This window comes from Oncorhynchus tshawytscha, linkage group LG08, assembly GCF_018296145.1.
Source record: "Oncorhynchus tshawytscha isolate Ot180627B linkage group LG08, Otsh_v2.0, whole genome shotgun sequence".
Lineage (NCBI taxonomy): Eukaryota > Metazoa > Chordata > Actinopteri > Salmoniformes > Salmonidae > Oncorhynchus > Oncorhynchus tshawytscha.
In genome coordinates, this window is record NC_056436.1 from 29,583 (window position 1) to 44,746 (window position 15,164).

Here is a 15,164-nt window from a genome sequence, read left to right on the forward strand (position 1 = left end):
CCTGGGGCTCCTCATCAGATATGATTGGCCTGCGTCAATCATTCAAGGAGCAGCACAATAACACCAGCAGGACAACAATGGGCTTTTTGTTGAAATGATAGCGAAAAGTTGTGTTTCTAGGCCAGAGATTAGTTGCACGGAGAAAGCAATGCGCAGTTTCTTAACGGCATAGCCATTTAGAGTAAGGATTAAGTTATTGTGAAATAATATAACAACAATAGCCCATTTTGTGCCCATGGCCTTTAATAATGTGCATATGCTGAGAATCTTTCTCACGAACAATAATTCCTGGTCAATTAGCCTAATAATATGGGTCAATCGTAGCACAAACCCATTACTTTACACATCCACTAAAACATGGGATCGTTTCAAATCTGGTACTCTTGGATACATGGTCTCTCCTATCATTGTTATGCGGATGACAACCATTTTTCTCCTTTCCCCGTCTGACACCCAGGTGGCCACACACATCTCTGGGTGCCTGGCAAATATCTCAGCTTGGATGTTAGCCCACCACCTCAAGCTCAACCTTGACAAGATGCTCTTCCTCACGGGTAAGGCCTGCCACTCAAAGACCTCTCCATCATGTTTGACAACTCCATGTTGTCCCCCTCCCAGAGTGCAAAGAACCTTGGCTGACCCTGGACAACAACATGACATTTTCTGCAAACTTCAAAGCAGTGACTTGCTCCTGCAGGTTCATGCTCTACAGTCTACAACATATGTAGAGTACAACCAAAGATTATGGACATACTGATAAGATACACGTCTCCGCCCTAACAATGGGAGTAATTGTCCGCAAAGCGGCATGGCGTGCTTTCTAGCTCCCACCTATCCTTTCTTTGGATTGGTGGATACATCTCATTATTGTAATCTATTTTTGAATATTCGATGAGGGTTGTTGACATCAACTTCCGGTATTCAATGGAGAGAAATGCTATGCTACTGTAACAGTATAGCTTCTGTCCCTCTCCTCGCCCCTACCTGGGCTCGAACCAGGGACTCTCTGCACACATCGACAACAGCCACTCTCAAAGCATTTTTACCCATTGCTCTAAAACCACAGCCCTTGTAGAGCAAGGGGATCAACTACTTCAAGGTCTCAGAGCGAGTGATGTCACCGATTGAAACACTATTACCGTGCACCCCGCTAACTAGCTAGCCAATTCACATCGGTTCCACTACTAGCCTCATGACATGAATATACATAGCCATCTCGAGACAACTCCAATATAAAGTGTTTTTCCTCAAAGTTGCCCGGATGTCACGTGTCCTACTTATATCAGTACTCTCGTAACAACTTAAGCATTAGGAAACTTCTATTCGATCAAATAAACTCGTACATTTTTTGGAAGACCAAATTCGACATGCTCATCAAACCAAAACAAATGTTATTGGTCACATACACATGGTTAGCAGATGTTAATGCGAGTGTAGCGAAACGCTTGTGCTTCTAGTTCTGACCAGGCAGTAATATCTAACATGTATGTTGGCAGCAGACACTCAATGTTAGTGATGGCTGTTTAACAGTCTGATGGCCTTGAGATAGAATCTGTTTTTCAGTCTCTCGGTCCCAGCTTTGATGCACCTGTACTGACCTCACCTTCTGGATGATAGCGGAGTGAACAGGCAGTGGCTCGGGTGGTTGTTGTCCTTGATGATATTTTTGGCCATCCTGTGACATCAGGTGCTGTAGGTGTCCTGGAGTGCAGGTAGTTTGCCTCCGGTGATGCGTTGTGCAGACCTCACTACCCTCTGGAGAGCATTTGCCTTCCTAACTGCCTGTGTATATTGGTTCCTAACTTCCCTGAAAAGTTGCATATTGTGGGGGCTAATCGATGCTAATTCAGTACGCCACAGGATATTTTTTTGAATGACACTACTTGGGAGGTGTGAGCATGGCCAATAAGGTGCTCGGGAAGGTTAATGCCAGGACTAAGTTTTTGTCTAGAAAGTCCAAGCTGCTTGATAAGGACTCCATGAAAATGCTAGCTACTGCCCTCATTCAATGCCATTTTGACTTTTTTTGAGGCAGTTTGGAACTCAGTAGTGAGTGTTGCAACCGAGGACAGACAATTTATACTCACTTCAGCACTCGGTGGTCCCATTCTGTGTAATTGTGTGGCCTACCACTTCGTGGCTGAGCAGTTTCTTCTCGATGTTTCCACTTCACAATGACAGCACTTACAGTTGACTGAAATTTGGTGAAATAACTTGTTGGAAAGGTAGCATCCTATGACGGTGCCAAATTGAAAGTCACTGAGCTCTTCATTAAGGCAATTCTACTGCAAATGTTTGTCTATGGAGATTGCATGGCGGTGTGCTTAATTTTATACACCTGTCAGCAACGGGTGTGACTGAAATAGCTGAATTCAGTGATTTGAAGAGGTGTCCACATACTGCTGTATATACAGTGGGGCAAAAAAGTATTTAGTCAGCCACCAATTGTGCAAGTTCTCCCACTTAAAAAGATGAGAGAGGCCTGTATTTTCATCATAGGTACACTTCAACTATGACAGACAAAATGAGAAAAAAAATCCAGAAAATCACATTGTAGGATTTTTAATAAATTTATTTGCAAATTATGGTGGAAAATAAGTATTTGGTCAATAACAAAAGTTTCTCAATACTTTGTTATATACCCTTTGCTGGCAATGACAGAGATCAAACGTTTTCTGTAAGTCTTCACAAGGTTTTCACACACTGTTGCTGGTATTTTGGCCCATTCCTCCATGCAGATCTCCTCTAGAGCAGTGATGTTTTGGGGCTGTTGCTGGGCAACACAGACTTTCAACTCCCTCCAAAGATTTTCTATGGGGTTGAGATCTGGAGACTGGCTAGTCCACTCCAGGACCTTGAAATGCTTCTTGTGTTTGGGATCATTGTCATGCTGAAAGACCCAGCCACGTTTCATCTTCAATGCCCTTGCTGATGGAAGGAGGTTTTCACTCAAAATCTCACGATACATGGCCCCATTCATTCTTTCCTCAGTCGTCCTGGTCCCTTTGCAGAAAAACAGTGGTCTTGTATGTCTTCCATTTCCTAATAATTGCTCCCACAGTTGATTTCTTCAAACCAAGCTGCTTACCTATTGCAGATTCAGTCTTCCCAGCCTGGTGCAGGTCTACAATTTTGTTTCTGGTGTCCTTTGACAGCTCTTTGGTCTTGGAGTTATAGACCTACTGCTGCATTGACCTATAGGCTATCTCTGAGTTATAGACCTACTGCTACATTGACCTATAGGCTATCTCTGAGTTATAGACCTACTGCTACATTGACCTATAGGCTATCTCTGAGTTATAGACCTACTGCTACATTGACATATAGGCTATCTCTGAGTTATAGACCTACTGCTACATTGACCTATAGGCTATCTCTGAGTTATAGACCTACTGCTGCATTGACCTATAGGCTATCTCTGAGTTATAGACCTACTGCTACATTGACCTATAGGCTATCTCTGAGTTACAGACCTACTGCTACATTGACCTACAGGCTATCTCTGAGTTATAGACCTACTGCTACATTGACCTATAGTTATCATCATATCATTGGTTAGGTTACCTGGAGAAGTGCTCGGGTGGTTCTTCTCAAGACCATCTCCAGGTATCGTCAACAAGCGGAATGCCACCGGACTCTGGCTCCTCGCTATCGGGTCGGGCAGAGGGTATTGTTGTCCACTCGGGACCCTCCGGGTAGAATCCCGTACACTCCCCCCGTTGCATTGGTCCTTTCCCCATTTCTAGAGTCCATAGTCCCACTGCTGTCCGTCTGTTGTTGCCCCGTACCCTCCATGTTTACCCCACTTTTCATGTGTCCAGGATTAAGCCCTTGTCTCACAGTCCTCTGTCTTCGGTTTCTAGGCCCATATTCTCTCTCTCTCCCAGTTTTGACCCTTGCCTGTTTTCTGGACTCTGTACCTGCCTGCTGACCAGTCTGCCTGCCCTGACCTCGAGCCTGCCTGCCACTCTGTACCTCCTGAACTCTGATCTGGTCTTGACCTTCTGCCTGTCCACCACTATTCTCTTGCCTACCCCTTTTGGAACTAATAAATATCAAACGCTCAAACCATCTGCCTCCCGTGTCTGCATCTGGGTCTGGCCCTGAGCCCTTATACAAGGAGTAAGCCCATTCCAGGACCTGAGGCCAGGCCGAATCAGGAACGAACATCTGGTTAGCCGAGCCCCCCCAATTCAGCGTCTAATGTAAAATCTGTGAAGTTCTATGGGATAATTTAACAGAGCTGTTACTATTATTGTAAAGTGTCTTAATTACACTTTGAAAATATTGACCAAAACCAAAAAATCAAAGTCTCAAAAAGAAAATAATATATAACTAGTATATATATAGTTATTTTCTAGAAACATAGCTACAGTCCACTTAGCTAGCTAGCTTGCTACTTTATCAAATCAGATAGATAGCGAGCAAGAACATTTGTTTTCCACTCACATCTAAAGCTGCCTGATACAGTTTGCTAGTAAAGTAGGATGGTTAAGTCAGAAGCCAGCTAGCAATGCCACGTTCATGCTTTGGAGTAAAGTACTTCAGTAGTACTTTAAAGTATTTTTACCTAAGAGAAAATCCCTGGTCATCTCTACTGCAGCTGATCTGGCAGACTCACTAAACACAAGTGTTTTGTTTGTAAATTGTGTAGAAGTCTATCTCTGGCAATCTGTATTTGCTTAATATAAGGAATTTGAAATTATTCATCAAATCAAATGTATTTATAAAGCCCTTCTTACATCAGCTGATATCTCAAAGTGCTGTACAGAAACCCAGCCTAAAACCCCAAACAGCAAGCAATGCAGGTGTAGAAGCATGGTGGCTAGGAAAAACTCCCTAGAAAGGCCAGAACCTAGGAAGATACCTAGAGAGGAACCAGGCTATGAGGGGTAGCCAGTCCTCTTCTGGCTGTGCCGGGTGGAGATTATAACAGAACATGGCCAAGATGTTCAAATGTTCATAAATGACCAGCATGGTCCAATAATAATAAGGCAGAACAGTTGAAACTGGAGCAGCAGCACGGCCAGGTGGACTGGGGACAGCAAGGAGTCATCATGTCAGGTAGTCCTGGGGCATGGTCCTAGGGCTCAGGTCCTCCGAGAGAGAGAAAGAAAGAGAGAAAGAGAGAATTAGAGAGAGCACACTTAAATTCACACAGGACACCGAATAGGACAGGAGAAGTACTCCAGATATAACAAACTGACCCTAGCCCCCCGACACATAAACTACTGCAGCATAAATACTGGAGGCTGAGACAGGAGGGGTCAGGAGACACTGTGGCCCCATCTGAGGACACCCCCTCAACCCACTCAGGTGACGCACCCCTCCCAGGGACGGTATGAGAGAGCCCCAGTAAGCCAGTGACTCAGCCCCTGTAATAGGGTTAGAGGCAGAGAATCCCAGTGGAAAGAGGGGAACTGGCCAGGCAGAGACAGCAAGGGTGGTTCGTTGCTCCAGAGCCTTTCCGTACACCTTCCCACTCCTGGGCCAGACTACACTCAATCATATGACCCACTGAAGAGATGAGTCTTCAGTAAAGACTTAAAGGTTGAGACCGAGTCTGCGTCTCTCACATGGGTAGGCAGACCATTCCATGAAAATGGAGCTCTATCGGAGAAAGCCCAGCCTCCAGCTGTTTGCTTAGAAATTCTAGGGACAATTAGGAGGCCTGCGTCTTGTGACCGTAGCGTACATGTAGGTATATACGGCAGGACCAAATCAGAGAGATAGGTAGGAGCAAGCCCATGTAATGCTTTGTAGGTTAGCAGTAAAACCTTGAAATCAGCCCTTGCTTTGACAGGAAGCCAGTGTAGAGAGGCTAGCACTGGAGTAATATGATCAAATTTTTGGGTTCTAGTCAGGATTCTAGCAGCCGTCTTTAGCACTAACTGAAGTGTATTTAGTGCTTTATCCGGGTAGCCGGAAAGTAGAGCATTGCAGTAGTCTAACCTAGAAGTGACAAAAGCATGGATACATTTTTCTGCATCATTTTTGGACAGAAAGTTTCTGATTTTTGCAATGTTACGTAGATGGAAAAAAGCTGTCCTTGAAATGGTCTTGATATGTTCTTCAAAAGAGAGATCAGAGTCCAGAGTAATGCCGAGGTCCTTATCAGTTTTATTTGAGACGACTGTACAACCATTAAGATTAATTGTCAGATTCAACAGAAGATCTCTTTGTTTCTTGCGACCTAGAACAAGCATCTCTGTTTTGTCCGAGTTTAAAAGTAGAAAGTTTGCAGCCATCCACTTCCTTATGTCTGAAACACATGCTTCTAGCGAGGGCAATTTTGGGGCTTCACCATGTTTCATTGAAATGTACAGCTGTGTGTCATCCGCATAGCAGTGAAAGTTAACATTATGTTTTCGAATGACATCCCCAAGAGGTAAAATATATAGTGAAAACAATAGTGGTCCTAAAACGGAACCTTGAGGAACACCGAAATTTACAGTTGATTTGTCAGAGGACAAACCATTCACAGAGACAAACTGATGTCTTTCCGACAGATAAGATCTAAACCAGGCCAGAACTTGTCCGTGTAGACCAATTTGGGTTTCCAATCTCTCCAAAAGAATGTGGTGATCGATGGTATCAAAAGCAGCACTAATGTCTAGGTCTGATGCCATTAAAAGGTAATTTACCACCTTCACAAGTGCAGTCGCAGTGCTATGATGGGGTCTAAAACCAGACTGAAGCATTTCGTATACATTGTTACAATACAATCCGCCGCATCCGTCTATAGCAGCCTTCCACATCTGCTGTAGCATCTATACAAATACATCTGCTGTGAAAGGAGGCCGAGCTGACTAGGTTAGGGTTATACGTCTATAGCAGCCTTCCACATCTGCTGTGGAAGGAGGCCGAGCTACAGCTGTGTTGGTCAGAGAATGAGACATCACGGAAATCGGTCTTCTCACGAATATGGCTGTAGCGCCCGAACGGTTTGGCCATCAAACTATTTTCATGAACACGAGACTCTCACTACGACCCCCACAAGTGTCACCGGTTTTAAAAAATCAATGGAAGTATGGAGGTAGTTTTGTGCCTACACAAAAAAAAGGGGTTAGATATGGGTCCCAAAAAATATATTTTTTAACTTGCAAAAACTCCTTCTCTTCTCCCTGAACATTGAACAGTAACCTACTTAAATAATTGTTCCTCAGGAATCGATGCACAGATGTGACACTAGATAGAGCAGGAGAGCTGTTAAGAGAGTAACAGCAGAGACTGGCCACAGGCCACACACTGGTTGAATCAACTCACAAAATGACGTTGAACCAACGTGGAATAGACATTCTGACATCTGTGTCTAGTGTGTGGATCAGACCTCTGGTACCAGTGTACTCACTGTATCCTGTAGAAACATAACTGTACGATGGGTTGTTGCTGAGGAAACTCCTTTAATAGGAAATTACTAACAGGTTACTAACAGGTCTAACATTACAGTTATGCCCACATTTTTCCTCGTCTTTGAAGTGAGAATAACATCACTATCACATCTCAGATAATATACAGACTATATGCACGGAAAAACAAAATATTTGCATTTGAGGGAGAAGACATGACCCTGAAAAAAAGAGTAAAAACAATAACACTGTGATGTCATCTTAGCTAGCCAATAACAGAGTCACCAGGAGACTATCGGGTCGGCTGCATCTGAAGGGTGAGGTTCATGCAGACAGACTGCTAACATGGAGGCTTCACACAAGATAGATACTTCCTAAGATATCCAGTCTGAACCATAGAGATTTCATTGTCTAAACCATAGATACTTCATGGTCTAAACAGCCTGACAGGTTCATTTGATGGCCAGGATGGCATCGTAGGATTTCCCTGTCCGACAGACCTGAACGTTGTGGAAACCAGCGAAGGAGAGCATGTTAGAGTACTGAGAGGGAGGATGCTCCTTCCCCTCTGTCTGGACCAACATGTTGAGGGAGAAGATCTGAGCCATGACCGGACCTCGACGGTTCTCAAACAGTAGAGCCTCCACTAACAGAACTCCACCACCTATAGAGAGAGAGAGAGAGAGAGACAGAGAGAGAGAGAGAGACAGAGAGAGAGACAGAGAGAGATGAGAAAGAGACAAAGAGACAGAGAGAGAGACAGAGAGAGACATAGAGAGACAGAGAGAGACAGACAGAGAGAGAGAGACAGAGAGAGACAGAGAGAGGTCAGGATCAGGATCAGATGAGCTCATGCATTTTTCAGCATTTTCTTTAAAAAAGATAGATTAGGAGTTAGATAAACTTGGATTTTTTGTCAGGAACACATACTGGATTCTACCCTCTACAACATAACCCCTACTTCAAATCAAAACTTAAAACCTACAACTTGATTTTGGACGGAATTATGGAATCACCTGGAAGGTTCACTACTACCAAGATTTATTACTCTATACAGCAAATTCTCTGGAAAACAACAGAAACCTGAAAACACCATCCAACCTGGAACTGAGTGAGTAATGTTTAGTCTGAAACTATATTTTATTTCCAAAAGCCAAGAAGAAAAATACACAACATTACTTTATAAGGACTGAATTCTAACATAATTCTGCCAAGCTTGATACAGCTTCAACTAGCACTGACGTGTCAAGTGAGAGGTGTCAAAGCCCATTAGCCCAACAATGGCAGGAGAGTCACACAGTCTACCCCAACCAAATGGATAGGCCTTAGAAGCTCCCTCCCGCTGTTCAGAGGTAATTAAAATGCAGTACCCTGTGCATGTAAAGAATGATAAGGCAAGAAAAGATGACAAAATGAAGCTCCTTATGGAAAATCAAGAGACACTTTTTGCTGACTATTACAAAAATGGGAACATCAGCAACCTTCCACACAAATGGCACAGTGCTATATTAGCACACTACCCCTTTGTTAAGAGAGGGGGGGTTAACGAGGGGTGGAACCTCAGAATACTTGATAACGAGGACTCTGAGTCAGGTAATATAAATATCTATAAGTCCGGAACAGTAATGGTACAGGGTAACACCAAACAGTTCCAGCTGGACTTTCACCTAATCAAAAAATTAGCCCAGCAGCAGAAGCTCTCCCTTGATAAAGATACCCCCACCCCGAGCGGGTCAGACCAGACCTCTTCATTATGTAACCCCACAGACGAGCAACCCCCAGCGGAGAGTCAACCTCCCAGCACAGATTACCACTCCCTCATTGAAATGAAGGACAAATTCACCCAGCTGGAGGTAAGACAGGTGGAGCTGGAACAGCAGGTGATTACACTTCCGTCAGCACAGACCCAGACAACAGTCCAGCACAACAACACCCCCTTAACCAGACCCGGAGAGCTGGAGGTGGACAGAGACATATCTGCACTCTGGACTGTGGTGAGACAACTTCAACAGGAGAAAGAGCAGAATCAGGAGAAGAACAGAGCATTAGAGGAGAGGATCAGACTGCTGGTGGAGGAGAGGTTGAGGGGGATGGAGGAGAGGGTGAGGGGAACGGAGGAGAGGTTGAGGGGGACGGCGTGTGACAGAGAACAACCCACTAGAGAGGTGGCCACCCCCACAGAGAAGCCAGCAGAACAGCCCACCTCAGCACCTGACAAAAGTCTCGACACCACAGCAGAACAGTCCACACCAGACCCTGACCATAGAGTCGACATCACAGCAGAACAGACAAATGAAGAACCACAAGCCCAGCGGCTCTCACCCCCTCTGAGCACCCCCCCTGTCAGCCACCCTGATAGCCCTTCTGACAACCCCCTCACACCCACTGAGGACAAACACAAGACACAGATTGTACTACTTATGGACTCAAATGGGAAATATATAGAAGAAAAAAACCTTTTTCCCAAACACAGTGTGTCTAAACTCTGGTGTCCAAACACCCAGCGCGCCCTCGACCTTCTGTCTGAGGACCAACTTGGCTCACCCAGCCACATAATAATACACACAGGCACAAACGACCTGAGAGCACAGCAGGAAAGGGTGGCCACAGCACTGAAGGGAGTGATTGAAAAGGCTTCTTCTACTTTCCCCAACGCACAAGTGATTAACTCCACCCTGCTACCATGAAAAGACTTCCACCCTGCCACAATACAGCAGGTAAACGCAAGTATTTCCCGTGACTGTGCCTCAAAACCAAATGTTTTCCTGGCACACCACTCCACCCTGGACTTGAACAGCCTCTATGACCAGGTCCACCTCTACAAGGCAGCAGTGCCCACCTTTGCCCGGACTCTAAAGGACATCGCTCTCAAACGTATCCCCAACACTTCACACAGGAGCAACAGATCAATAGACACCCCACCCAGACCAGCGAGACACCCTCCCAGACCTGCAGGACCCCCCCCTGGACCTACACATAGAGGACCCACGCCAAGAGGAATTACATCCAGACCACAGTACACCCAGACACATCCACACCACCACCCCAACCAATCAACACCCCCCACGTCTACCATGCCCACACGCCATTTAGGCCCCCTCAGATCAGACCTATGCCACTCCTGCCCACCCCATGCACCCCACCCCCGCAAAGAGGGCCTCAACATGGAAACCACACATACGCCCAGGTAGTGAGCGGGCAAACAGTCCCAACCCCCACTCTCACACTCGCCCAAGCCAATGGCATGTACCAGATGCTCAGCAGGCTCTGCTCACACTTACTGGCCTGAGGCCAAACCACGACCAACAACATTGGACACTCTATGGAACAAAAAGCATTCACTATATCATCCTGGAATATCCAAGGCCTGAGGTGAGTTGCCTTTGGCCTAAAGAGCAGAAACCCGGACTTCACCAAAGAAATCGGTAATACAGACATTGTCATCCTACAAGAAACCTGGTATAGAGGAGACGGACCCACTGGTTGCCCTCTCGGTTACAGAGAGCTGGTAGTCCCATCCACCAAACTACCAGGTGTGAAACAGGGAAGGGACTCAGTGGGTATGCTAATTTGGTATAGAGCAGACCTAACTCAGTCCATTAAATTATTCAAAACAGGAACATTCTACATTTGGCTAGAAATTCAAAAGGAAATTATCCTCTTTTCCCTGTATATATCAATGATGTTGCTCTTGCTGCGGGCGATTCCCTGATCCACCTCTACGCAGACGACACCATTCTATATACTTCCGGCCCGTCCTTGGACACTGTGCTATCTAACCTCCAAACGAGCTTCAATGCCATACAACACTCCTTCCGTGGCCTCCAACTGCTCTTAAACGCTAGTAAAACCAAATGCATGCTTTTCAACCGTTCGCTGCCTGCACCCGCACGCCTGACCAGCATCACCACCCTGGATGGTTCCGACCTTGAATATGTGGACATCTATAAGTACCTAGGTGTCTGGCTAGACTGTAAACTCTCCTTCCAGACTCATATCAAACATCTCTAATCGAAAATCAAATCAAGAATCGGCTTTCTATTCCGCAACAAAGCCTCCTTCACTCACGCCGCCAAGCTTACCCTAGTAAAACTGACTATCCTACCGATCCTCGACTTCGGCGATGTCATCTACAAAATTGCTTCCAACACTCTACTCAGCAAACTGGATGCAGTTTATCACAGTGCCATCCGTTTTGTCACTAAAGCACCTTATACCACCCACCACTGCGACTTGTATGCTCTAGTCGGCTGGCCCTCGCTACATATTCGTCGCCAGACCCACTGGCTCCAGGTCATCTACAAGTCCATGCTAGGTAAAGCTCCGCCTTATCTTAGTTCACTGGTCACGATGGCAACACCCATCCGTAGCACGCGCTCCAGCAGGTGTATCTCACTGATCATCCCTAAAGCCAACACCTCATTTGGTCGCCTTTCGTTCCAGTTCTCTGCTGCCTGTGACTGGAACGAATTGCAAAAATCGCTGAAGTTGGAGACTTTAATCTCCCTCACCAACTTCAAACATCTGCTATCTGAGCAGTTAACCGATCGCTGCAGCTGTACATAGTCTATCGGTAAATAGCCCACCCATTTTTACCTACCTCATCCCCATACTGTTTATATTTATGTACTTTTCTGCTCTTTTGCACACCAATATCTCTACCTGTACATGACCATCTGATCATTTATCACTCCAGTGTTATTAATCTGCAAAATTGTAATTATTCGCCTACCTCCTCATGCCTTTTGCACACTATGTTTATAGACTCCCCTTTTTTTTCTACTGTGTTATTGACTTGTTAATTGTTTACTCCATGTGTAACTCTGTGTTGTCTGTTCACACTGCTATGCTTTATCTTGGCCAGGTCGCAGTTGCAAATGAGAACTTGTTCACAACTAGCCTACCTGGTTAAATAAAGGTGAAATAAAAAATAAAAAATGAAAATATCCCCCCACTAGAATCCCCATATTTTAATGAAGACAGCTTCTCCATCCTGGAGGGGGAAATCAATCATTTCCAGGCCCAGGGACATGTACTAGTCTGTGGCGACCTAAATGCCAGAACTGGACAAGAACCTGACACCCTCAGCACACAGGGGGACAAACACCTGCCTGGAGGTGACAGCATTCCCTCCCACATATGCCCCCCTAGGCACAACTATGACAACATAACCAACAAAAACGGGTCACAACTCCTGCAGCTCTGTCGCACGCTGGGTATGTACATAGTCAACGGTAGGCTTCGAGGGGAATCCTATGGTAGGTACACCTATAGCTCATCTCTTGGCAGTAGTACTGTAGACTACTTTATCACTGACCTCAACCCAGAGTCTCTCAGAGCATTTACAGTCAGCCCACTGACACCCCTATCAGACCACAGCAAAATCACAGTCTACTTAAACAGAGCAATACTCAATCATGAGGCATCAGAGCCAAAGGAACTGAGTAACATTAAGAAATGCTATAGATGGAAGGAATGCAGTTTGGAAACCTACCAAAAAACAATTAGGCAACAACAAATTCAATCCCTTTTAGACAATTTCCTGGGTAAAACGTTCCACTTTAATAGTGAAGGTGTAAACTTGGCAGTAGAAAATCTTAACAGTATATATTACAGTATACAGTATATTTGACCTCTCAGCTTCCCTATCAAATCTAAAAATCTCAAATAGAAAACCGAAGAAAATTAACAATAATGACAAATGGTTTGATGAAGAATGCAAAAATCTAAGAAAGAAATTGAGAAACCTGTCCAACCAAAAACATAGAGACCCGGAAAACCTGAGTCTACGCCTTCACTATGGTGAATCACTAAAACAATACAGAAATACACTACGGAAAAAGAAGGAACAGCATGTCAGAAATCAGCTCAATGCAATTGAAGAATCCATAGACTCTAACCACTTCTGGGAAAATTGGAAAACACTAAACAAACAACAACACGAAGAATTATCTATCCAAAATGGAGATGTATGGGTAAACCACTTCTCCAATCTTTTTGGCTCTATAACAAAAAATAAAGAGCAAAAACATATACTTGATCAAATACAGATCTTAGAATCAACTATTAAAGACTACCAGAACCCACTGGATTCTCCAATTACATTGAATGAGTTACAGGATGAAATAAAAACCCTCCAACCCAAAAAGGCCTGTGGTGTTGATGGTATCCTCAATGAAATGCTCAAATATACAGACAACAAATTCCAATTGGCTATACTAAAACTCTTTAACATCATCCTTAGCTCTGACATCTTCCCCAATATTTGGAACCAAGGACTGATCACCCCAATCCACAAAAGTGGAGACAAATTTGACCCCAATAACTACCGTGGAATATCTGTCAACAGTAACCTTGGGAAAATCCTCTGCATTATCACACAAGCTTAGCCTTGCTATTGAGAAAGGCCGCCGTAGGCAGACATGGCTCTCAAGAGAAGACAGGCTGTGTGCTCACTGCCCACAAAATGAGGTGGAAACTGAGCTGCACTTCCTAACCTCCTGCCCAATGTATGACCATATTAGAGAGACATATTTCCCTCAGATTACACAGATCCACAAAGAATTCGAAAACAAATCCAATTTTGATAAACTCCCATATCTACTGGGTGAAATTCCACAGTGTGCCATCACAGCAGCAAGATTTGTGACCTGTTGCCACGAGAAAAGGGCAACCAGTGAAGAACAAACACCATTGTAAATACAACCCATATTTATGCTTATTTATTTTATCTTGTGTCCTTTAACCATTTGTACATTGTTAAAACACTGTATATATATAATATGACATTTGTAATGTCTTTATTGTTTTGAAACTTTTGTATGTGTAATGTTTACTGTTAATTTTTATTGTTTCTCACTTTATATATCTACTTTATATATTATCTACCTCACTTGCTTTGGCAATGTTAACACATGTTTCCCATGCCAATAAAGCCCTTGAATTGAATTGAATTGAATTGACAGAGAGACAGACAGACAGAGAGAGACAGAGACAGAGAGACAGAGACACAGAGAGAGAGAGAGAGAGAGAGACAGAGAAAAGAGAGAGAGAGACAGACAGAGACAGAGACAGAGAGAGAGAGAGAGACAGAGACAGAGACAGAGAAAGAGACAGAGAGAGAGAGACAGAGACAGAGACAGAGAGAGAGAGAGAGAGAGATAGTGAAGGTGTAAACTTGGCAGTAGAAAATCTTAACAGTATATTTGACCTCTCAGCTTCCCTATCAAATCTAAAAATCTCAAATAGAAAACCGAAGAAAATTAACAATAATGACAAATGGTTTGATGAATAATGCAAAAATCTAAAAAAGAAATGGAGAAACCTGTCCAACCAAAAACATAGAGACCCGGAAAACCTGAGTCTACGCCTTCACTATGGTGAATCACTAAAACAATACAGAAATACACTACGGAAAAAGAAGGAACAGCGTGTCAGAAATCAGCTCAATGTAATTCAAGAATCCATAGACTCTAACCACTTCTGGGAAAATTGGAAAACACTAAAAAAACAACAACACAAAGAATTATCTATCCAAAATGGAGATGTATGGGTAAACCACTTCTCCAATCTTTTTGGCTCTATAACAAAGAATAAAGAGCAAAAACATGTACATGATCAAATACAGATCTTAGAATCAACTATTAAAGACTACCAGAACCCACTGGATTCTCCAATTACATTGAATGAGTTACAGGACAAAATAAAAACCCTCCAACCCAAAAAGGCCTGTGGTGTTGATGGTATCCTCAATGAAATGATCAAATATTCAGACAACAAATTCCAATTGGCTATACTAAAACTCTTTAACATCAT

The 15,164-nt window shown here is 44.0% G+C and overlaps 1 protein-coding gene across 1 annotated transcript in view; it reads right to left on the bottom strand.

Annotated features, from left to right (window-relative positions):
- Positions 1-7,383: 7,383 nt before the first annotated feature.
- Positions 7,384-15,164, bottom strand: part of asmt2 (acetylserotonin O-methyltransferase 2) — a 77,497-nt gene continuing 69,716 nt past the window's right edge. The window contains exon 9 of the mRNA XM_042325037.1: positions 7,384-8,013. Coding sequence (XP_042180971.1) covers positions 7,802-8,013 — 212 coding nt within the window. The 3' untranslated portion in view covers positions 7,384-7,801. The remainder of the gene's footprint in view (positions 8,014-15,164) is intronic.